A 23,280-nucleotide genomic window follows, 5' to 3' on the forward strand; every position below is an offset into this window, starting at 1 on the left:
GACAAACACCTTATTTGCATTGTCTCATTTCACCTCAGCATCTCAGGGGTTCCTTACAATTATTATCGATACCTTTTACAGATGGGGACTGTGAGGCTTAGCAATTCTTTGGTTGTCCGTGGTCAGACAGCCAGTGAGCAGTGACGCTGGGTTTCATAAGGCAGCATGACTCCAGGGCCCCGGCTTCAAACCTCCACTGCCTCCTACTAAGAATGAATAGATCCATGGAGCAGAAGATTGTTCTGAAATTTGACTTTCTGCACCTTTACAAGGGACCCTGCAAAAACTCACTGTATTTGTTCTTTTCCTTTTTTTGTAAGGGGATAGGGGAGATTTCGGGAAAAAAAGCAGGGGTTATGGAGCTATTTAAGAATCAAAGTGCACTTTTCCCAGAAAATAGCGCTTAGAAAAAATTGTTTTGCCGAGAACTTTAGGAATTTGGAACTACCTAATGCCTCCCCCAGATGTGTTTGGAGCTTAGGTTTATTATAAGATTTTGATCAGTGGCTTTCAGACTTTTTTCCCTGCAATCCAGAATAATAACTTCATTTTACATCATGACCTAGAGAACACACACACGCACACACACACACACACACATCCTCCACACATGTACTCTCTCTCATTCTCACACACAGAGATCCGTGAAACCCGCAACACCTCTTACTATAGGTGATTTATTCTGATGTTTTCTATGTTTTCTTTCATTTAAAAAGATGCAAATTCTGTGGAGTTTTTTTGACTTAGTAAATTGATCTCAATAATAGATTGTGTTTATTCTCTTTTAGACAGTCTTTTGGAGCAAATCAAAGGAGTTGGCGCATCAGTACACGAAGGTCCGGCGAGAGATGTTCACCCTGGAAGACACACTGCTGGGTTACATTGCAGATGACCTTAGCTGGTGTGGAGGTGCAGGCTCTTATGGTGAGGATCTGGTCCATTTGGGGTCGCCTGGGGACATGCAGGGTGCAGGAGCCCTGAGCTCTGCTAGGGATCCCAGAAGGTCAGTGTGGAGGAAGGAGCCACAGGTGCCCACCCTGATGGCATCTATACCCTTAATGACAACTCAGGCTCATGTAAAACAGCATTCCATAGACCAACTCATGTCTTCTAGAAAAATTGACTTCAGAGTTTAGGGCTGTTCATGCTTCCTGATTTCCTCATTTCTGAGTGCAAGAGTAGCCTGCTTCTGAACTGTTCGTGTTTTACTTTCTATAAAGGCATCATTCAGGACCAAAGAATTCTAGAACCGAATGAGGCCTCCCAGGGAACCAGGCCAAAGTCCTTGTTCCACAGAACAGCTGTAGGGACCACATGCTGGGCTTCTCTGTGTCTAGGGCCAGTGTGTGGCTTTGCCATTGATCAGAGGTCACCTTCCTTGCCCAGAAAGACCCAGAACACCTCACTGTGGGAAGATGTTTTCTACTGAGAAAGCCCGATTAAGCTCATTTCACTTCTTTTTTTCTTTCTCTTTTTATTTATAATATGGATATTTTTACTTTATATAGTTTTATTCTTATTTTTATTGCTTTTGACTATTTAAAAAAACTTATTGTAGTAGCTTCTTCAACCCAGATTTGCATTATTTCCAATTACAAAAAAGATGTACTCTTAATTGAAAAATACTTGCATATACAGAAATGCATCAAAGTAAAAAGTAAAAATTCTGTTTCCCCCACTCCTCAATTTTCATGCTCCTTCCCAAAGGGGGACTGTTGTCAACAATTTGGTACATACCCTGCATTTCCCTACACTCATATAAATACATACAGATCTTCCTTATGTCCCCATAAACCCATCATAAGTTGAAAATATCATAAGTGAGGAATGCGTTTAATCCACCTAGCCTACTGAACATTGTAGCTTGGCCTAGCCTACCTTAAATGTCCTCAGAACACTTCCATTAGCCTATAGTTGGGCAAAATCACCTAACGCAAAGCCTATTTTATAAGGTGTTGAATAGCTTATGTTATTTGTTGAATACTGTACTGAAAGTGAAAAGCAGAATGGTTGTCTGGATGTAGAGTGGTTGTATGTGTCTTGGTTATTTATCCGCCGGCTGGTGTGGCTGCCTGGCAACTATGGCTCACTGCCACTGCCCAGCATCACGAGAGAGGATCAGACCCCATATCACCACTCTGAGAAGAGATCAAAATTCAAAATTCAAATTATGGTTTCTACTGAATGCATATCGCTTTCTCACTGTCAAAAAGTTGAAAAATCCTAAACCCAAGCACCGCAAGTCGCAGACAGTCTGTATATTTGAAATGTACACATACCGTTTTGCAACTTGCTTTATTCATTTAAAGTTAGTAGGTATAAATACAGCCATATTTTTTTAAAAGGCCTTATCTTATGTGCTGTATGGACATACCATAATTTATTTGAACAACCTCCGATTGATGGACGTTTAGGTTTTTCAGATGTTTTTGCTGTTACCACTACCATTGCAAGGAGCACTTTTGTACACGCACATGCATGCACACACACACAGGCATGCTTGTGGAAGTATTTCTGAAAGATAAATGTCTACGAGTGGAATTTCAGTGTGGAATAAATTGTGGTGGAAACTGACAAATTGTTATTCAAAAGGTGGTAACAATTTTTACTCTCAAAATATATGAGATAATCTGTTTACCCAGAGCCTCACCAATACTGGACATTAATACTTTAAAATGTCTTGCCATTTTGATAAAGAAATAATACCTCGGCTTATTTTTGCATTTCTTTTACTGTGAAGCTGAGTATATTTGTATATTTAATGGTGGATATTTCTATTTCTATTGTAAACTGGAAGTTCATATATATTAATCCTTTTTATTGAGATGTCTATTATTTTCTTATTTATAGAAGTTCAATATAAATTAACAATAGTAGCTACTACTTATGGGCCGTTGTTCTATGTGCTGTGTGAATATTCACTCATTTAATCCTTCACAGCCACTGTGATGATCTCATTGTACAAAGGAGGAGTCTGAGGCACAGGGCTGTTAAGTAAGTTGCCGGCTAGTGAGTGGCAGAGCTGGGAGAGACCCACGATTACTGGCTGTAGAACACGTGTTCTTAACCACGTGTCATCCTGCCTGTTTTCTGGCACAAAGGTGGCAAATCTATTTTTCTCAGTTTCTGTTTTTTTGTAATACTGTTTATATTGTCTTTTGCCACACAGAAATTCAATAAATCTGTCTATCCTTTCCTATTTGGCTGTTGGGTTTCATATTTTGCTTAAATTTTTCTTACTCAAGATTGGAGAGTTTTCTATATTTTCATCTATGTTTTTATTTTGTAACTTTTCAATTAATCTTTAATCCAGACTCTTTCCACCTAGAAATATGACATATAAATATATCTCTCCATTTACTCTTTTTCTTTTTGGTTAACTTTTATAGTTTTTGCCATATTTCTTGTTTTCCTTTTTAAATTTCCCTTATTGCAAGATAGCCTTTCAAGGTCGTTCATTTAACCCTTTTAGCTTAAATGTATTTCCTATAAACTTTGCTTTTAGTTTTATTTTTCAATATACCATGTCAGTTCTTTCTTAAAAAAGATTGGAGAAATAAAAAAATCTATTTCTCATCAGTTTACCTTTTAGAGTTCTTTATTTTTGCTTTCTTTTCAACTGAATCCTGTATAGGTTGTTTATTCTGTCTACTTCCTTCTCCTTTGGCCTCAATTTTTATTGATTTTAACCTCTTTTCCTTATTTTATTTGCTGTCTTTCTGGTTCCTAATTTTTATATTTTAATTGTTCTATTGTCTGGCTTAAACACTTTTTCCTTAATTTTTTTCTACCTTAGTTTTGTCTTGTTTACTTGTTTTCTTATGAAAGTCATGGTTTCTGTTATAACCTTCTAATCTCTCTCTCTTTTTTAACTTCTTATTCTGCTTTTTTATATACTTAATTTCTCTTACTTTATTGTAAAATTTCTCTCCTTTTCTTTTTCTCTGTGACGTTCAAATTTTATTTAATGGGCAGGTGGCAAGGGGGAGCATCCTTGTGGGGAGAGGGTAGGAGAAACTCAGAGACTTCTCTCCAGATATGGTTGTGAAGATAAAAGAGCTTTATGTTCATGAAAACCTATGAACAGGGGCACCTTTGTAGCACCTTACAAAATTATGTTCATTTCATCATCATCAACATTTTTGCCTCTGTTGGAGATGATTCAAATTTATCTTTTGACTCCGCAGTAATTATTTACATCTGTACATGGATTTTTTTCTAATTTGTGCTGTTTTGTTTTTAATGCATTTAATTATTATAAAAACTCCCAGGATTACTTCCTCATCCCCGGAAGTGTTTCTTATCTAGAACTTTCTTTCTGGTCATTGGCAGTCAAGACCACGTCTGTGGTTATATTAGTTTCCTGCGGCTGCCATAACAAAGTACCACATATTGGGTGGCATTAAAACAATAGAAATTTATTTTCTCACAATTCTGGAGGCTAGAAGTCCTAGATCAAGATGTTGGCTGGATAAAGGATCAAGGATCAAGATGAGCCTTCTTTCTAAAGGCTCCAGGGGAGAGTCCTTTGCCTCTTCTAGCTTCTGGTGTTTGCTGGCAATGCTTGGTGTTCCTTGGTTCACACCAGTCCCTGCCTCCATCTTCACATGGCTGTCTTCTCCCTGTGCGTCTTCACAGAGCCTTCCTTTTGTGCTTGTCTGTCTCTGTGACCAAACTTCCCTTTCTTATAAGGACAGCAGTCTTATTGGATTAGGACCCACCCACTCTAATCATCTCATTTTGACCTGATTACATCTGCAAACACCCTTTTCCAAAAAAAAGATCACATCCCCAGGTACTGGGGGTTAGGACTTCAACATAACTTTTTGGGGTACACGATTCAACCTATAACAAAGTGGAAGTAGAAAGATGGGTATTTGTGCAGAGTTAGCTGTACACATACCCACAGAGGAAATAGATGGCTGCCGCATGCCTGAATTCTGGGACACCGAGAAAGGGTTCCAGGGCTTCTCACCCCGCACTTCCCCTACCTGCTGGATGATGCAAAGTTGAGGTGAGACAATCCCAGACTCTGCCTTCATTCTCACTCCATCCTCCTCTGTCATACCCAATCTGTCACCAACCTAGTCATTTCCCTAGCAGTTCATCCTTTCTTTCCTGTGCCTGTTACAACTGCCTGAATCCAGATCACTAACGCCCCTCCTTTCTTGCTGGACTGTTTTGTCGGATCCTAACTGCTCACCCCTGACCCCTTTAGGTCAGCCTCCGTCTGGCCACCACAATGGAATTGTTTCTGTCTCTTATTTAAAACCCAAATAGCTCTGTTTGCCTCTAAGATAAAGTCGGAATTCCTTGGCATGGCCTGACCTTTGTCTTTCATATGCCTCATCTTCCATCAATCCCCTCCTCATCCCTTCTACTCTGGCAGTAGAAATATAAACCCGGTGCCTTTGCACATGCTCTCTTGGCATGGAGCCCCTTTCTCTAGCTCGTCTGTCTGAAGACTTCTTTTCATCCTTCAAAACCAAGTTCAGCATCAACCTTCCCGCATGGTGCTGCACACCACCCCCAACCCAAGTTGCTCTTTCTCTGATTTATTTGATTATAGTAGATCATGTGGCCTCTGAAGGCAGGGCCTTTATCTAATTCATCTCTCTATCTCCAGGGCCTAACACTCAATAAATGTTTGTGTAGTCAAAAGCAATGGATAAAGCAAATGTGATATATATATATATATATATATATATATGTGTGTGTGTGTGTATATATATGTATGTACATATATGTGTATGTATGTATATATGTATGTACATATATGTGTATATATGTGCATGTACATATATGTGTGTATATATATGTACGTATATATATGTAAATACACACACACAACGGAATATTATTCAACCTTTAAAAAGAAGGAAATCCCATCATTTGTGACAACACTGTGAAACTGGAGGACATTATGCTAAGTGAAATAAATCAGACAGAAAAAGACAGATACTGCATGGTATCACTTATATGTCGAGTCTGAAAAAAAAAGGTGGAACTCATAAAAACATAGTAGATAAGTGGTTTCCAGAGGCTGGAAGGTGGAGGAAATAGGGAGAACTTGGTAAAAGGGTAAAATTTTCATTTATAAGACAGATAAGATCTGAGGATCTAAGGTGTAACATGGTGACTATAACTGTTAACTCTGTATTGTATAATTGAAATTTGCTAAGAGAGTAGAACTTCAAAGTTCTCAACAACAACAAAAAAAAGAATATGAGGTGATAGACATATTAATTAACTTGAAGGAGAATCTTTTCACAATGTGTATGCATATCAAATCATTACACTGTACCATTTAAGTATCTTACAATTTTATTTGTCAATTATACCTCGATAAAAAAATTTTTTTAAATGCTGGTGCGTTAAAGCAGATATCCTTGGAAGAAGTAGCACAGAAACTATGTGTTCATGCCTTATGTCTGTGGTTCCTCACAGACAGCTGAGCCTGTCTGGATGGGGCGAGTGTAGAAAGACTCTGAGGGCATCTGAGCCTAAGGGTGTGGAGACAGAAGGTGGTGGGGGAGGAAGTTATCTTTAATTCTTCCTGGAAGCGGGAATAATATGGGGGGGGCTTGTCTCTGTCAGATGAACTTTTGCTGTAATTTCCCAGAATGATGACTCAAAGCTGGTCACTGTGTTCCTGTCTGGGATTTGGAGGGTAAGGTAAGGACTTGGAAGGGATTCAGGGGGCACTTAGTTAAATTGGGTTGAGATGTGTCCATTCTCCATCCTCCATCTTGGCAGTGATGCCACTGGAAAGCAGCTCCACTGTGATCCAATAGCCTGCGAAGAACAGAGATCAATTATACCTTTTCTTTTCCACTTTAATTATTTTTCTGTAAACTATGTCTTTTAGAAATGAACTATCAATCTTGTCCACACTGGAAGAAAGACTGCAGGAACAACTTTGTTTCTGTATTCTGGGACTTGCTGTCCAAAAGGGTAAGTACCACAAGTGAAATTCTAGAATCTTGGAGACCAAAGAGCTTAAGAGGTCATCCAGTAAGTGGTTGGTTTTAACACACTTTGGGTCACAGATCCTTTTAGAAACAGAAGTTTAGTATTCTTTCCTCAGAAAAATGTTCATAAACACATGCCAGAATATTTTCATGTGTAATTTGTGGGCATTCATGGAAGGTTGCTGGGCTCTATTTGAAGACTTCTTGCTCTTACCCATTTTTTGGCTTTGGTTGCCTGGCATCTCTGGGTTTTTTAAGTCCTCTGATCCAGGTATTGGCCAATCTTAGGTTCCTGGGACAGTCTTAATAATCTACATTTGCAGACAGTTTACTGTGTGCCAGGCACAGTCCTCAGGTCTTTACATGGATTAAAATCTTTCATCCTCACCAGAACCCTATGAAGTAGGCACCATGAGTATCACATCCATTTTATAGGTGACAAAATGGAGGTGCAGGTAAATAAGCCTTCTACTAAATGTACACAGTAAGTGGCAGATCTAGGTGTTTATCCAAATTGTCTGACTCCAGATCCAGAATCCAGGCTGGGAAATACCATCCTCCCCGCTATCTATTTCTGACCTCACTCTAAGCTGCCTTTTGTGCCTATTTATTTTTCTTGTAAGTTGCTTATTTGTAAGTGGACTAGGGGGAAAAAAGGGAAAGAAAGGAAGAAGGAAAAGAAATGAATGGAAAACACGGGAGAAAATGAAACTACACTACTTAGAATTCTCCAAAATTAAACTCAGACATCAGAGGAGCTGGGCGAAGTGAGAACTCACATATGTTAAGTGCATATTCATGACAAGTCCTGGGCCAGTTGTGTCACCTGTGTCATTTTGTTTAGTCATCACAACAGGCGGCACGAGAAGGTACAAATGTCCATGTTCCAGGTGAGGAAACTTAAGAGGTTAAGTGACTCATTCACAGTCAATGGGCTAGTGAGTAGCAGAGCTGAGAGCCTCACCTACCTTAAGGAGATTCAGGTAAACCCTGGTATGGTTTACCTGAATGCATTCCTTTAACAAATATTTGTAGAGTACCTACTATGTGCTGTGAAAATCAGAGGCACTGCAGAGTTTTTGGTTGTCGTTTGTTTGCTTTTTCTGAGAATAGTTTCTATTTATGTTATCACTCTATGATCTGTTTGGTGGCAGTGCTGTTGCTGAAAACGTTGAAAGCCAAGTCACATTTTGTATGTGTCAAGCACCTACCTGTGTTCCTCACACTATCCTTGGGGCCAGGAACACAGGAAAATGAAGGAAGGCGCTCTACCATTGTGAGCTCCCCTGGGACTGCACCTTTATCTTGGCCAAGTTCTCATAGGTAGATGGATGTAAATGGACTTCTTTCATCCGACTTGATCTTTTCTTTTTCTGACACCAGAGGCAGTGCTGCTTGGTGGTTTGAATCCCCCCTGCCTCCTCCACTCCCCATCTCATTTCCTTGCTTCCAAGTGACATGACCTTGGGACAAACTGACCCAAGATTTACTCTGCGGGGGCTGCTGAGACTTACATAGGGCAGGGTTAGTGCTTGGCACCCATTCTGTTGGGTTAGCACTTGTGATTGATAGTAATCTGGCCTCTGTCCTCTGCCCATCACCCCCAGGAGAAAGACCGACACCGCACAGGATTTTCACAATTCCCTTTCAAATTGTTCAGTAGTGTTTCATCTCCTGCGGAGTAAAGACCAGATTCCTTGGCAAAGCATTCATGGCCCTCTGTGAACTAACTAATCTACCCAGCTTCAGCAGCCACTGAAGTTTTCCCCCAAACATCACTCCTCTCGCAAGCTCCTGGGCCTTTTGGTTTGCGTCTGCCTCGACCTCTACCAGGCAGAATCCGATTCATCCTTCATGACTTGGCTTCTGTTGTCCTGGGTTCTTCCATACTCTCCATCGCAGAGTATTTGGACTTCTTGCCACCCCTTTCCCTCCTTGCCTCTTCTCCATGCGTGGATTCTCCCTGGGCGCCCACTCTGTGCCGTGCCCTAGGTGTGAGTCTCCAGCACTGCAGTGGTGAGCGGGACAGCCAGGCTCACAGCTCTCACAGAACTCTCAGTACCGGTGGCCACGTTAAGCTCAACCTCACAATGCGGTATAGTTGTATAATGTGTGAAGGAGACCTGAGCTAGTCCCAGGAATCTGGATGGGCCTCCTGGAGGAAACAAGTATATTGCTTAATTTTGTTCATCTTGTTTTCCCCAGTGCCTAGGGAAGATTCCAGCAGAATAAAACCCCTTACTCAAAAATATCCACTCATCCACTCCCCATTTCTCTTTATGCCTTTGCAGGCTTCAGTGTCACAATCTCTCCACAGTTTCATTTTTCTTGGCATTTTCTTTTTTCATTTCTTTTACTCCTTAAGTGTCTACTCTGCTCCCACTAAATGAAATGTGCAGTGTCTACAGTGAATGGCCCTAAGAAAGTGCTTTTACCTTCCTCCTTCCATGATTATGTTGCTCTTACTCATCTGGACATCCACCTTTTTTTTTCTTTCTTTCTTTTTTTTGGCCACACTGCGCGGCATGTAGGATCTTAATTCCCTGACCAGGGATCGAACCCACACCCGCTGCATTGGAAGCACTGAGTCTTAACCCCTGGACTGCCAGGGAGGCCCCTGGACTTCCACCTTCTGAACCACCAATTTAGCAGTGATGATGTTGAACTTCATTGTTCAGACACAGATTGGAGCAACTGCTTCCAGAAAACTCTCATGGGAAGCATAATCCCTCCAATGGCTTGGGATGAAAATTACACAGATCTGGCCTGACCAAGCTAGAGCCATACAGGCCGTTCCTCCTTCACCAGATGATGCTAAGAGCTGTTTGGGAAGGAACTGCTGGGGCGTGGCACTTAAGTTTGCATGCTGAGGAATGGTGTTTTTGTTTTTAAGTTTGCAGAAAATGCCTGTGGTGTGGTCCAGGTGGTGCTCAATGGATCCATCAGTAACGCCTTTAATAGAAACAGGTACTTATTTCTTTGCATCCTATTTGTAAGGGTTAGCACAGTCTCCTATTGGCTACTTCATCTTTAGAAGAACATGCTTTTCATGTTGAAGGTCAGTACTGAATCCGGGCTAAAAAAGGTAAAATGTTTGTATTCTATGGAGAGGTTTTTTTTTCTAAGTCAACACTTTTGTCTGGTTTCTCCATTGTTTAAAATCCTCCAAAAGTCCTAATGGTCCTTGCACGTGTCCAGCTCCTCCTCTTGGCTTTACAACGGCTGCTATAATCTTCTCAGCTTTCTCTCCCATGACACTCCATCCTGCCCATTTTCCACCTTTGTTCACACTGCTCCCCCATATGACTTGGACCCTCCTTCCTTCTGACTGTCTAAAGTCTAACCATCCATGAAGATCTGCCCGACTCCTCTCTCCTCCCTGGACGGTATGAATTCCAAGTCAGCAGTAAGTTTACTATTGGGAACAGCAGGAGCTCTGCTGGGCGTTTGACCTTCATTACCTCTTTGCAGACAGTGTCAGTGGTTTATTATAGTGGTTAAAAGCGGGGACTCCAGAGGTCATGACATCTTACCTATGTGACCTTAGCAGGGCCCCTGTAGTATGTATGTACCTGAGGAGGTGATGGTGATATGAAGATTAACTGGGATAATGTATGAAAAATGCTGAGCCGTGTGCCTGACAGAGAAAGTGCTGGATGAGTATCAGTTATTGTCCTCTCCTTTGTTTTTTATTTTTTTATTAATTTTTAAAAATTACTTCATTTATTTTTGGCTGCGTTGGGTCTTCGTTGCTGCATGGGCTTTCCCTAGTTGCAGTGAGCGGGGGGCTACTCTTCGTTGTGGTGCACGTGCTTCTCATTGCAGTGGCTTCTCTTGTTGCGGAGCACGGGCTCTAGGCATGCAGCCTTCAGTAGTAGTGGAACGCAGGCTCAGTAGTAGTGGCATGCGGGCTCAGTAGCTGTGGCTTGCGGGCTCTAGAGTGCAGGCTCAGTAGTTGTGGTGCACGGGCTTAGTTGCTCCACGGCATGTAGGATCTTCCCGGACCAGGGCTCGAACCCGTGTCCCCTGCATTGGCAGGCAGATTCTTAACCACTGTGCTACTAGGGAAATCCCATATTTTAAATTAATTTTTATTACAGTATAGTTGCTTTACAATGTTGTGTTAGTTTCTGCTGTACAGCAAAGTGAATCAGTTATACATATAAATATACCCACTCTTTTTTAGATTTCCTTCCCATTTAGGTCACCACAGAGCACTGAGTAGAGTTCCCTGTGTTATACAGTAGGTTCTCATCAGTTATCTATTTTATACATAGTAGTGTATACATGTCAATCCCAATCTCCCAGTTCGTCCCACCCCACCTTCCCCCGCTTGGTAACCATAAGTTTGTTCTCTACTTCTGTGACTTTATTTCGGCTTTGAAAATAAGTTTATCTGTACCATTTTTCTAGATTCTACATCCACTCCTTTAACCATTGACTCTGGTCACACTCATGCCTTCCTTCTCTAACCCCCTTCCGTACTTACAGTTTTTACCACGTTGATTACCTTTCCAGTCTCTCTTCTTCAGTCTTTCCCTGGATAAGTCTGATTGAGAGGAGGGAGCATATATTAATGTGCCCCAGGCACTCCACGTGCTCCAAATTAATTTTCCTTCTCTCTTCTTTTAATGTTTAATTCCACCAAGAAGCATTGGTCCTTCTGTCTTCTTCTGACCCCAACCTTGTAGGCTTTTGGGTACAAGTGTTAACATTCCAGAATTTTGTAATCTGATATTAGGGTACTTGTAACAGGAGTGGTAGAGACTGATGGGGAGAGTTTAAGGCTGGGGTTAGAGCAGGACATCGGGGTCTTTCAACGATGTGCTTCTCAAACTCAGAGAGTGAGTAAGTCACTTGGCGATTGTTCGGCTGCAGGTTCTGATTCAGCAGGTGGTGGTGGGCAGAGATTCTGCAGGTCTAATGAGCTCATTACGTTGGTCTAAGGCTCACTCTTGGAATAGCAAGTACTTAAAGAATCAGCATCAATGTACAGATTAAGAATCTTCTTTTGAGAATCTTACTCATTTAGGGTCACACTGAATGAGTAAAGATGCCTGATTTTAATGCAAATCATGGATCACATCTAAAGGGTAAGCTCTAACCAATGGCACCCTACCTGCTGGCTTTCCACAGGGGCTGTCGATGCCTGAAAAATTTAGTCTGGGGTTAACAATGTTCTTTGTCTCTTCCATCTTAGCACTTTTGGACGTGTGGAAGTCCATAACTTGAATCCAATGAAGGTTCATACGCTACAGGCTTGGGTGATCCATGACCTTGGAAAATTTCCCAGGTATATGTTACTACCTTGTACCCATATATTCTCAGGGTTATTTCAGGAATCAGTCCATGAAAGAATCCACAGTCACAGAAATGCATTGAGAAAGGACTGGCTCAGGAAATGAATGGGGCCTTACTCTACATTTATCCCATTCCAACAGTCTCTTAATTTTATTTCCATGGTAGGTATCTACCTAGTTCACACCTTTGGCTCCCCTGCTGACCTGTGAGCTCTTAGAAGCTACCTCTGTTTCACCTCTTTACCCCAGGGCCTTGACCAGGGCCTGCTACCTGGAAGAAACCAAGATACTCAGGAAATGTTTGTGAGCTCTTGTGATTTTAACACTTTCTTCTTTTTTTCCCAGTGACTCATGCTCCGGTTCCTCCATAAATGATCTGAGATGGATTATAAAGCAAAGGAATATCAAATTTACTTGCCAGGATAACTACAGGTAATTGATGTCTTCTTGAAGAAGAAATGGCTGTCTTACTATCCACAGGCACTTTAACTTGGGCCTTGATGGTGATCTGGGTGGGGACCTATGGTGAACTCTGCTCTTCCCCCAGCTCAGCCCAGAAGGTGTTTCCAGCCAGTTGCCTTCTGCTGTCCACCTTCCCTCCTCTTCCTCTTCCTTCCACACCTGACTCAAGCAGTTATTTTCCTGTAAAGCTGACCCAAACTTTGAGGGCATCTTTCCTGTTTTCCCACATGATAGGCCTGACCCAGAACTCCTAGCTTTCAGAGGAGTAGAAGCACGTTTTGCCATATGCAAAGGATTTATAAAATCCTTGTGACTTGGCATAATTTTGCAGGTGAGGTTTCTTTAGTTGGGTCTCAGTGTAGATGCCTAACACTTGGTAAGTTGCCAAATGGTAGTTTACCAAGCCTTATCATTTTCTAATGAAAACATGTAAAATCTTAAAAAAAAATTACTTACCAGTAATACATGTTTATTGGAGAAAAGTTTAAATTACAGATAGGTATATATTTTTAAACTCACCTGCAACTCTGTTATCAAAACTGGGACCCCTCTCCCCTCACTATTTTTAAGAAGTTGTGGCCAATACTTAATATAGACAGGGATCTTTGCTAAAAGCATCTTTGGAAATTTTCCCATATGTGATAGCTTGGAACAAGACAGATGCAGAGAGAAAACTTTTCTTAAAGAATGTAGAAGCTGAAATGTTAGGATACTTTTCCCATCACTTCCCTATCACCTCCCTTTCCCACCAACCATGTCAGAAAAACAGAAGGACAGATTCAAAGAACATTCACTGAGGCCTTTGTCTCTCAAATGACCTGAATTCCCCGTCAGTCAGCTGGCTTCTCTCTGGAAACTGCCAGAAAATAACAGAAGCCTTCTACAGCAGTTAGATGGGAAAACAAACAGAACAAAGGAACAACTATAAAAGAAACATGGCAAATATCTGACCAGGTTAAGTTACTCAAAGATACTTTGCATTGAGAAAATGGGATGCTAAAACCTAGGACAAGATTGGGAAATGTAGATGAGTCATCCCCAACACTCTTTTATCTCTTTTCTTACATTAAGCATTCCCCATTTTTTAATGAATGGCCCAAACTGCAGGCTCTGGGTAAGCTCATTCATTCTCCACCTGGGAAGAATAATTAAGCATACCTTCCCACCTGGACTTGTATAGTGGCCCACCTAGGAAGAAATGATTTGTAAGCCAGCACCTGTCACTCAGAGCACCAGCTCATGTGACCTTAAACTTGGGGATCATATTTGAAATCACTGTTGTTTTTCTCCAACCATGAGGTCATGATATACTCGGCATGCCTCCTTGAATTACCAGGAGCCCTTGTTGTGTCTGAGAGTTCTGTGGCTTTGCAAGCTGCTTGTCTCTAGGGGAGCCCAAAGTGAATGTCATGGATATAGATGTAGACTGTAGTTTAAATCACTCCATCCCAAACATACTTTCCAATTTAGCCAAATTTGTCCCGCTGTTTCAGTGTGATTTTTTAAATAAGCAAACAGAATTGTAATTACATTTACATGGATTAGACCTTCTACTGATTCTATTACCTTTTAATAAATCCTACTACTCAGAGACAAGCACGATTAACATATGGCTGTATATCCTTAAAGTCATTTTTTCCATATACACACAGATTTTCTTTTTCTTTTAAAAATTTTTGTCTGCATTGGGTCTTCGTTGCTGTGCATGGGCTCTCTCTTTGCGTGGGCTTCTCACTGTGGTGGTTTCTCTTGTTGCAGAGCATGGGCTCTAGGCATGCGGGCTTCAGTAGTTGTGGTTCATGGGCTCTAGAGCTCAGGCTCAGTAGTTGTGGCACACGGGCTTAGTTGCTCTGTGGTGTGTAGGATGTTCCTGGACCAGGGATCAAACCCGTGTCCCCTGCATTGATGGGCGGATTCCCAACCATTGTGCCACAAGGGATGTCCCCAGAATTTCTTAAGATATGTTTCAACCAGTGGAGTTAAAAGACTACTTTTTGGATTACTTTAAAAATAGCAAATAGTCAGAATGCTTTTTCTGGCTAGTGTGCCCTAGTGGCATATTAAAAAACCCTAAAGGTGCATTTCTCCTTTTATGTTATTTCAAGGTACTCTGTCTCTATCCTCAATGTGTTATCCAACATATCACAAGTGTGTCCATTTTACTGGAACATTGGATGTGGATATTTATATATTATTGGAGAGAGATTATCTTAACAGCACAATTGCTGCTCCTTTACCAAAATTGACTTCCCAATAAATGAGAAACTAATTAAGAAGTGTCTTCCTATTCTCTTCATTTACTGTAAAGCAAAGGTGGCTTCAAAAATCCTAAATAGTTCTCTAAAGATTCCTTTTCTGAAGCATTATTTCCTTAAGGAAGAAGATACTTTTCCCTCCTAGAATGTATTCATGTGGGGAATCTCAGATCACTGTATTGGTGAGGATGGCTTGACTCTCTACTTAGAGCCACTATACCCAACTTGTCATGACAGTTGGCTAGAGATGAGCCTGAGATAGCCTATCCTAGAAATCCAGGGGTACTGGTAGCTGCTTCTAAGGCTCTCGCTCTCTTTCTTGACTCACATTTAGCAAAATCAGATTCAGCTGCAATTTAAGGAACCACTTACCCTGCTCTCCACCCCTCTCCTCCATGTGCTAACCACTCCCATTGGACCCTGTTGCTTTGTTATTTGATTTTTATGAAAGCAAGAGTCATTCACCTGCTAATACTTATCTAGGATTCTTTCTGTGCCAAGGATTGTGGCCCTTTTGCTGATGGCCGTCAGCCATCTCCCAGAGAGTCTATGACCTCTTGTTGCCTGACGCTTAGACCCAACACTTCCTCAGGAAGTTTTTGAAGAGAAAGCAAATCCTCAACAGAAAATATGGAGGTCCCTCCTTTTAGGTTGCTGCTTCTGCTGCTTCCTGACTATCAGCTGACATTCATAGCATGTATCTGTGACTTGTGTGAGCCAGACATTTTCATCTCCACATATTATCATCAAACATCAGTTATTTATTTCTATGTCTTTACAAGTGAAATGAAGCTAAATTGGGCTGTACTTTCAGTCATTCACTCTTGGACTTGACCTTTCTCCTTGTTGTCACTGCAGGAAAGAGACTTGTGTGGATGCTAAGTTGTCCATGCGTAGTTTTGTCGTTAACAAAGGGGCTTCTTTCATTGGTGAGTTGACCATAGGTGTATTGTACTGCCTCTTGATCTCCTTTTTTCCTTTCTCGTCATAGCTCTGTCAAGTTTCTGCAGTGTGTGAAAAAGCCTGAGGATTCATCTTGCAGATGAGCCAGTCTGCGTGGTTGAGGCCCTGCAGTATACATGAAAATGCACGACTCAGGCAGGAGACACGCTGGTGGAAAGCTGAGGATTCAAGGGAATTCTCTGTCATAATATCAACACTGGAGATGGGAGCCTTTTTCTCTAAAGTCTTAAAATAACTTATGTTATTGGCATAGTTTTTATTTTGATCTCCAAATAGTCAAGAAAAATTAATTATTGTATAAAATTAGAGTGGAAATTTTATATTATTTCATTTTAACTTTCATATGATGCTTTATGTTATTAATCTGTTGGTAACATCCTTTCCATTGAAAAATGACCACTCCGAGCCTCTCTTATTGGCAGGTCAAGAAAAGTAAATGCCCAGACTTTTCAGAAAAGGTTACATTTCCAAATGAATGACCTTGTCTTAGGATATATTTTTGTACCCTTCCTACAGATACACTATAAATGCCATGGTTATGGGTCATGTTGGGAAAAATATTCTGTAGGATATAAGTTATCCACATCTTGGTGCTTTACCTCTAATCCTTCCAATAGCCCTATGAGGTTGATATTATTATCCCCCATTTGTCAAATGAGAAAAAGGAAGTTCAGAGAGTTTATATACTTTTCCCAAAATCATACATTTAGTTCAAGGTAGAGAATGAATTTGAACTCAGCTTTATTCAACTCCAAAATTCATGTGCTCTCTCTTTCTAGACTGATAAAACCAGATGGACAGCCCTTATGTTCTCTTCCAATAAATGCATGTTGGATTAAATTAAATACAATAGAATCTGAAATGTGATTTTCTGGATGACTTCAAAACAGTTACTTTTTTTGACCTCTTCCTCTTCCTTCTCCTCCTCATTCTCAGTGTCTTATTTATGTAGGAGGCAGTTAAAATATATATATTTGTTCTTGATGTGACAATTTATTTCTCACTTGAATTTTTCTCGATTAGTCTTGCTTGGGAATTATCACTTTTACTACTCTTTCAAAGAACCAACCTTTAACTTTGTTGATTTTCTCTTTCTACTTATTTAGGTTTTGCTTTTCTCTTTATTATTAGAGATATAGATATTCCTTCTAATCTCTTTGGGTTTCTTTATTCAGCTTCTTAAGATGGAAGTTTAGATCATTGATTTTTCAGTATATTTTCTTTTCTAATTTTTTTTTTTTTTTTTTTTTTTTTTGCGGTATGCGGACCTCTCACTGTTGTGGCCTCTCCCATTGTGGAGCACAGGCTCCGGACGCACAGGCTCAGCGGCCATGGCTCATGGGCCCAGCCACTTCATGGCATGTGGGATCTTCCCAGACCGGGGCATGAACCCGTGTCCCCTGCATCGGCAGGCAGACTCGCAAATACTGCGCCACCAGGGAAGCCCTTTCTTTTCTTATATGTACATTTTAGCACTATAAATTTTTCTCTGAGTGCTGCTTTAGCTGCAGCTCTTAAAATTTTTGCATATGTCTCTTTTCATTATCATTTAGTTAAAAATATTTTCTGATTTAATTGTTATTTCAAAATGTGTTGCTTAATTTTTAACATCTGGAGATTTTCTAGTTTTTTGGTTAAAACATAGAGGCATTGAGTGAAGAATTAATAAGCTAATTTGAGACTCCTTCAGGAAACCCACTAGGTTTGTTGAAAACAGCATAAATTTTGGAGTCAGACATTTCTGGGTTCATATTTTGGCATCATTCTGTGATCTAGAATGAAGTACCTAACCTCTCTGAAATTCAGCTTCTTTGTCACTTAAATAAGGATTATAAACTTACCCTCATCAAAATGTGGTAAGAACTGAAAAAGATGACAAAAATTGACAGTCTAGCATAGTGTCTCATATGTAAGAAATCACTCAACCAAGGTTGGCTTCTTTCTGCCTGCCCCTGGTTGACAATCCTGTTTCCTTTAGCAGCCCTTACAGCTACAGACTGTTCTCCACGTAGGCACATCCTTGTGGGATGTAGTCTTGGCTGGACATGAGAATGGATGCTAGGGTCCAGTTCTGATTAAGGTTCAGGCTTGCCTCCTGCCAACCTGCAGAATGTCTTCAGGAATAGCTCCCTGTTAATCCACTGGGTAACCTGGCTGTTTTCTTCTCAAGACTCTGCCTTATTATTGGGGTTGCTTGCTGAGTTCTGGATCCTTTAACGTACCTTCCTGTTCACCAGGATACCCCATGAAGTGGCTCCCTGTGTTAGGAAAATTTTGTTCTTTATGTCCCCTTTCAAAGATGAAATGGATTTAGTAAAAATCAATTTGCAAGAATCTTCCCCCAAGAAAACTCATTTAAGTGTTTAAGGTCAAAGCTGGTGGAGACCAAAGAGGAGGCTGGTCCCAAGGCTTCACATGATGCTGCAGAGAGCCCTGAGGAGCCCTGGAGGTGGCTGGGGGCTGAGGTGCTATTTTCTTCTTGCAACACCTTTGTATCTTCATTACCATGATGTTTCATCTCTGCCTCCGCTCTCTCTGTAGTTCCAATTTTGCACCTTTGCCATTGACCATGCACCTCTAGTCCTAAGGACTTTCTGGCCTACATATCTAAATAGATTCTCCATATCCCTCTTCTTATAAGTGACATCTCTACTGAATTATTGATTGCTTATGAACCTCATATTTTACTCATAAACCTGCTATGCCCTGTCTCCCCACTTTATTCTTGTTTGCTCTAGGAAATCCTCTTACTATGCCAACTTGTACCCACCATCATACTCACTCAAAGGCTGAGTATGGGAATGACCCAGAACCTAACTTCCCTTTTCCAACTCCTAAAGGCTCTCTATTTTCCTTCTGTAATGGTTTATGACCTTATAATATTTGAGGCACACTTTCAAATACAGTTCTGATACTTGAAAGGATACACATACACATATGTGTGTATAAGTGTGTGTATGTGTACACACACTTTTGTGTTATAAGAAACAGTGTCTCTCAATCCACAGTGATGCTGCATTCAGTGGGTCTTTCTTTAGCCCCATGTCACTGATTATGTTGACCTGTTTCATGCCACATCTGCGTCTCTTATATACCTGGCAGACAAAGCCAAGTATATATCAAATATTTTGGCAAAACACATTCTTTCTTTGGCTTGACAGTTTTCTGTGCATTTTAGCTCTTGTTGGAAACAAGCTCAACCCAGAAGTGCACACTCCCCTATGGAAGGGATGCAGCAGGAGCCACATTGACTTACTTCCTGGCATCCCATTCCTCCTGAGAACAACTCCTAAGACTGTGACTTGAGCATCTCAGGTAGAATCTGTGCTGCACAGGATGACTCTGTTTTTGTGGGTTTTTAAAAGGCAAGTACTTATGTATATAGATAAATGTTCTGTATGGCAAATTAAAATTGTATGAAGTAAAATGTTAAAGTAAACCTAGAGTATAACTTTAAGAGACATTTTATAAATGCAATGTTAACCTAACATTTTTCTCGCAGTTTTTTAAAAATAATGAAGCAATTTATTTTTACTACATGAGTCATCATTTTAATATGTGTTTTTTATCAGTCCATCAGGGAGTCAGTTGCTACCCCGAGAGGCAGTGGTTGGCTGGCCCTCAGGTCACACACACAAAGCACAGAAGTGTTGGAATTGGTCCCTGACAACATTTGTCCTTGAACTTGATTCACATGGGTTCACATTGCCTTTTTCATCCTTTAATCAAAGTGCAAACAACACAAGGTAGTGGGATTAAGAGACAAGTGACCCAATGAGCAAGTTCATTAACATCTGTGAATCTTCAGTTTGGAATATATTTATAACAGATATAAATGAGTTATACTGTAAAAATAATAAATGAGTAATAAAGGACTTTGTGGAATCATTGTTTTAACAACAATTGTGTCTGCAAATACTGCTTGACCTCACTTATATGTGGAATCTAAGAAAGTCAAATTTATATCAATAGTAACAGCATGTAGAATGGTGGTTACCAGGGCCTGGTGAGTGGGGGAAACTGGGAGATGCTGGTCAAAGCATCTGAAGTTTGTGAAGTTTTGGTTATAAGATGAATAAGCTCTGGAGACCTAGTGTACAACATGGTGACGAAGGTTAACAATAGTGTGTTGTGTATTTGAAATTTTCTAAGAGAGTAGATCCCAAGTTTTTTCACCACACACACACACACACACACACACACACGTAACTATGTGAGATGATGAATATGTTAATTAGCTTAATTGTGATAATCATTTCATAATGTATACATATACTAAAACATCACATTGTATACCTCAAATATATATTTATTTGTCCATCATACCTCAATGAAGCTGGGAAAAAACCTGCAACAATTATCTATGGGTTTGGAGGAAGAATTAAACAAGCTGGAGATGGACTTCCAAAGGCAACACATGCTCTCACCTATCCCACCACAAGGTCAAGTGAGTTGGGCAGCTGGAAGAGAGGATGGATCATCATCCTGGGTATGTCTCCTGAGTGGGGCAGGCGGGAATAGGTGCCCAGAGGAGTCCAAACTCACAGTCTATTGAAGACCTGAAAACCCTCACTCATTCCTCTTTGTCCTCGGAGACATCAAAGAAGAAATAGTGCTGTTTGCTTTCCAGCAAGAATCTCAGCTTGGAGAATCACAAGATGACACACCTTTTTTCTGTTAAGAAAACTCACTTGAGGGCTTCCCTGGTGGCGCAGTGGTTGAGAGTCCGCTGCCGATGCAGGGGACAGGGGTTCGTGCCCTGGTCCGCAAAGATCCCACATGCTGCGGAGCGGCTGGGCCCGTGAGCCATTCATGCTGAGCCTGCGCGTCCGGAGCCTGTGCTCCGCAACGGGAGAGGCCACAACAGTGAGAGGCCCGCGTACTGCAAAAAAAAAAAAAAAAAAGAAAGAAAGAAAGCTCACTTGAGACTTTCCTAGAGTCTATGTGATGACATAGTGAAATTTGTGATTCTTAGTAAGGGATGTAAGTGTGAAACAACATTTAAAATCTTGATACACCATGCAGACTTGCAGAGAAGAGAAAACTAACACGTGTTGTACACATGTATCAACCAGTGACTTCAGCTGCAACAGCTGAATTCAACTCTGGCTGGAAATACATTTTCTAGGGAATCTCAGAGGCTGACAGGTTCTCTGGGAGGGCAGGAGAACAGTTTGGAAGCCACTTAGTCAAGAGCAGCACCCCAAATGACTCCACAGACCGGTCAGGTAGAGGAGTCGTTCTTGCCCTAAGGGCACTCAGTTGTCGCTTTGTCACTGTCAGATGTGGCCATTGTTGTTTCTGGGAGTAGAAATAACTGAAGTGAATGGCACATGCTGGAAGCACACGGAGCATGGCACCTGCCTCCCAGGTCTGCTAACCTCACGTTGACGGTCTTACAGATCCGTCTGATCGCTAGGGCCTGACACATGTAAAATGCTTAGAACAGAGCTCAGTTTCTCTACCTGTAAAATGGGGGTGATAATTGTGCCCATCTCTGGGTTGTTTAAGCTTTAAGTGAGAAAATAGATGTACAGTTCTCGGAATAGTGCATAACACATAGAGCATCATCAAGGTTAGTTTTTTAAATTCAAAAAAATGTTAGAACCTGTTTTTATTCTGGAGGAAATTGCTTGACGAGCCTACTTGGTTTGGAAGCTGAGACCCTGTGACCCAGTGGGCAATGGAGAAGAGGGTAGGGAATGGCCCTCTTGCCAATCAGCAGGGTCAGCCACACTCTCTCTCATCCTAGGTGAGTTTTGAATCATCCTAGACGGTTAATACTTGCCCACTTGAGAGGACTGGACCAGGGATCCTCCTAAGACCTTTCACTAAGAACTGGCTCCCATTGCAAGCTGGATATTGACAAAAGGTATCAACATGACCACTGCCCCCCAAACATCAATCTAAGAACTATAATTTTCATTCTTCAAGCCCACCCAGAGTTCAACAACCCCTGCTGTCATTGCCAATCCAAGCCCCTGCTCTCCCTACCACCCACTACTCTGGTGGCTGTAAAGGTGGGCAGCTCTCCTTGCTAGAATAAAATCAGAAGACAAAAGTGCTGGAAGAAAAAAAATGTGCTGGAAGCACAAGTTCCCTCCCAGTGAATATTGTACTGAAAGGGCATTGGAAAAGGGTAAGACTGGGAAGAAATAAGGTAGCTAACTGGAGCCTTTGGTGCAAGAACAAATCTCCCTCTGTGAAATCTCCCAGTTTAGTTCCACAGGGCTGCCTTCCAGGGAACTTCCTGGAATGGGTAGAATAATCAGATCCAAGTTGACTGCTGGAGGGAGAAAAGCGCCTTGGGAACCACTAGGTCTCAGGTCACCCTTAGCTGCTGGGAGTCTTTGACTTTGGCCCCGGGCCACAGAAGTCACGAGCTTCTGCACGCACAGCTTGGCTCTTGTTGTGGAGCACGGGCTCTAGGTGTGCAGCCTTCAGTATTTGCAGCACGTGGGCTCAGTATATGTGGCTCACGGGCTTTAGAGCGCAGGCTCAGTAGTTGTGGTGCACGGGCTTAGCTGTTCCGTGGCATGTGGAATCTTCCCGGACCAGGGATCGAACCTGTGTCGCCTGCATTGGCAGGTGGATTCTTAACCACTGCACCACCAGGGAAGTCCCTCTATTATTTTCTACTTTTTCTTTTTCAATGAATAGTATTCCCCAACCCCACCCCACCCCCATTTTAAAATAGGAACATAGTTTTCCAGCCACAGAATGAAGACAAGTGAAGAAAGTGATGAGTTTGACTGAAATCAGCTCAGGGCTTTGTGACCACCTAGAGGGGTGGGATAGGGAGGGTGGGAGGGAGAAGCAAGAGGGAGGAGATATGGGGACATATGTATACGTATAGCTGATTCCTTTTGTTATACAGCAGAAACTAACAGAGCATTGTAAAGCAATTATACTCTAATAAAGATGTTTAAAAATAATAATATTTAATATATATTAAAATGTAATAACCATAAAAAAAAAGAAAAGAGCGGGAAAGTGCTGAGACAGCACGGGAGGAACTGGGACAGCTACTCTGACAAGTGAAATATATGGCATTCATGGAATTAATTTAGTCCTAGTGCTGAAGGCAGGGCCCTAGAATGGTTGCTTTTTATTCTAAAGGCATAGATTGGGACCAATTCTGGCCCTCCCTGGGATACAGAGATCAATTAGATTGAGTCCTCATCTTGAAGAACTCATAGTCTAGAGGGGACAAATAAAAAGAAAAATTGGTTCATTGATTCATTCATTCATTGATTCATTCAGCAAGCTTTATTAAGCCCCATTATTTACCAGTCAAACCACTACGACCCCTCAGCTCTCCATCCATAC

At 41.3% G+C, this 23,280-nt stretch overlaps 1 protein-coding gene across 1 annotated transcript in view; it reads left to right on the forward strand.

Annotated features, from left to right (window-relative positions):
• CD38 (CD38 molecule) overlaps window positions 1-16,034 on the forward strand; it is a gene marked incomplete at both ends in the record, with an annotated part of 37,972 nt that extends 21,938 nt beyond the window's left edge. Inside the window, 6 exons of the mRNA XM_079700600.1 lie at window positions 789-924; window positions 6,869-6,954; window positions 9,865-9,938; window positions 12,172-12,264; window positions 12,617-12,703; window positions 15,980-16,034. Of these exons, the coding sequence (XP_079556726.1) occupies window positions 789-924; window positions 6,869-6,954; window positions 9,865-9,938; window positions 12,172-12,264; window positions 12,617-12,703; window positions 15,980-16,034 (531 nt within the window). The remainder of the gene's footprint in view (window positions 1-788; window positions 925-6,868; window positions 6,955-9,864; window positions 9,939-12,171; window positions 12,265-12,616; window positions 12,704-15,979) is intronic.
• Window positions 16,035-23,280: the final 7,246 nt, after the last annotated feature.

Source organism: Hyperoodon ampullatus (genome assembly GCF_949752795.1).
Source record: "Hyperoodon ampullatus genome assembly, chromosome: 1".
Classification (NCBI taxonomy): Eukaryota; Metazoa; Chordata; class Mammalia; order Artiodactyla; family Ziphiidae; genus Hyperoodon; species Hyperoodon ampullatus.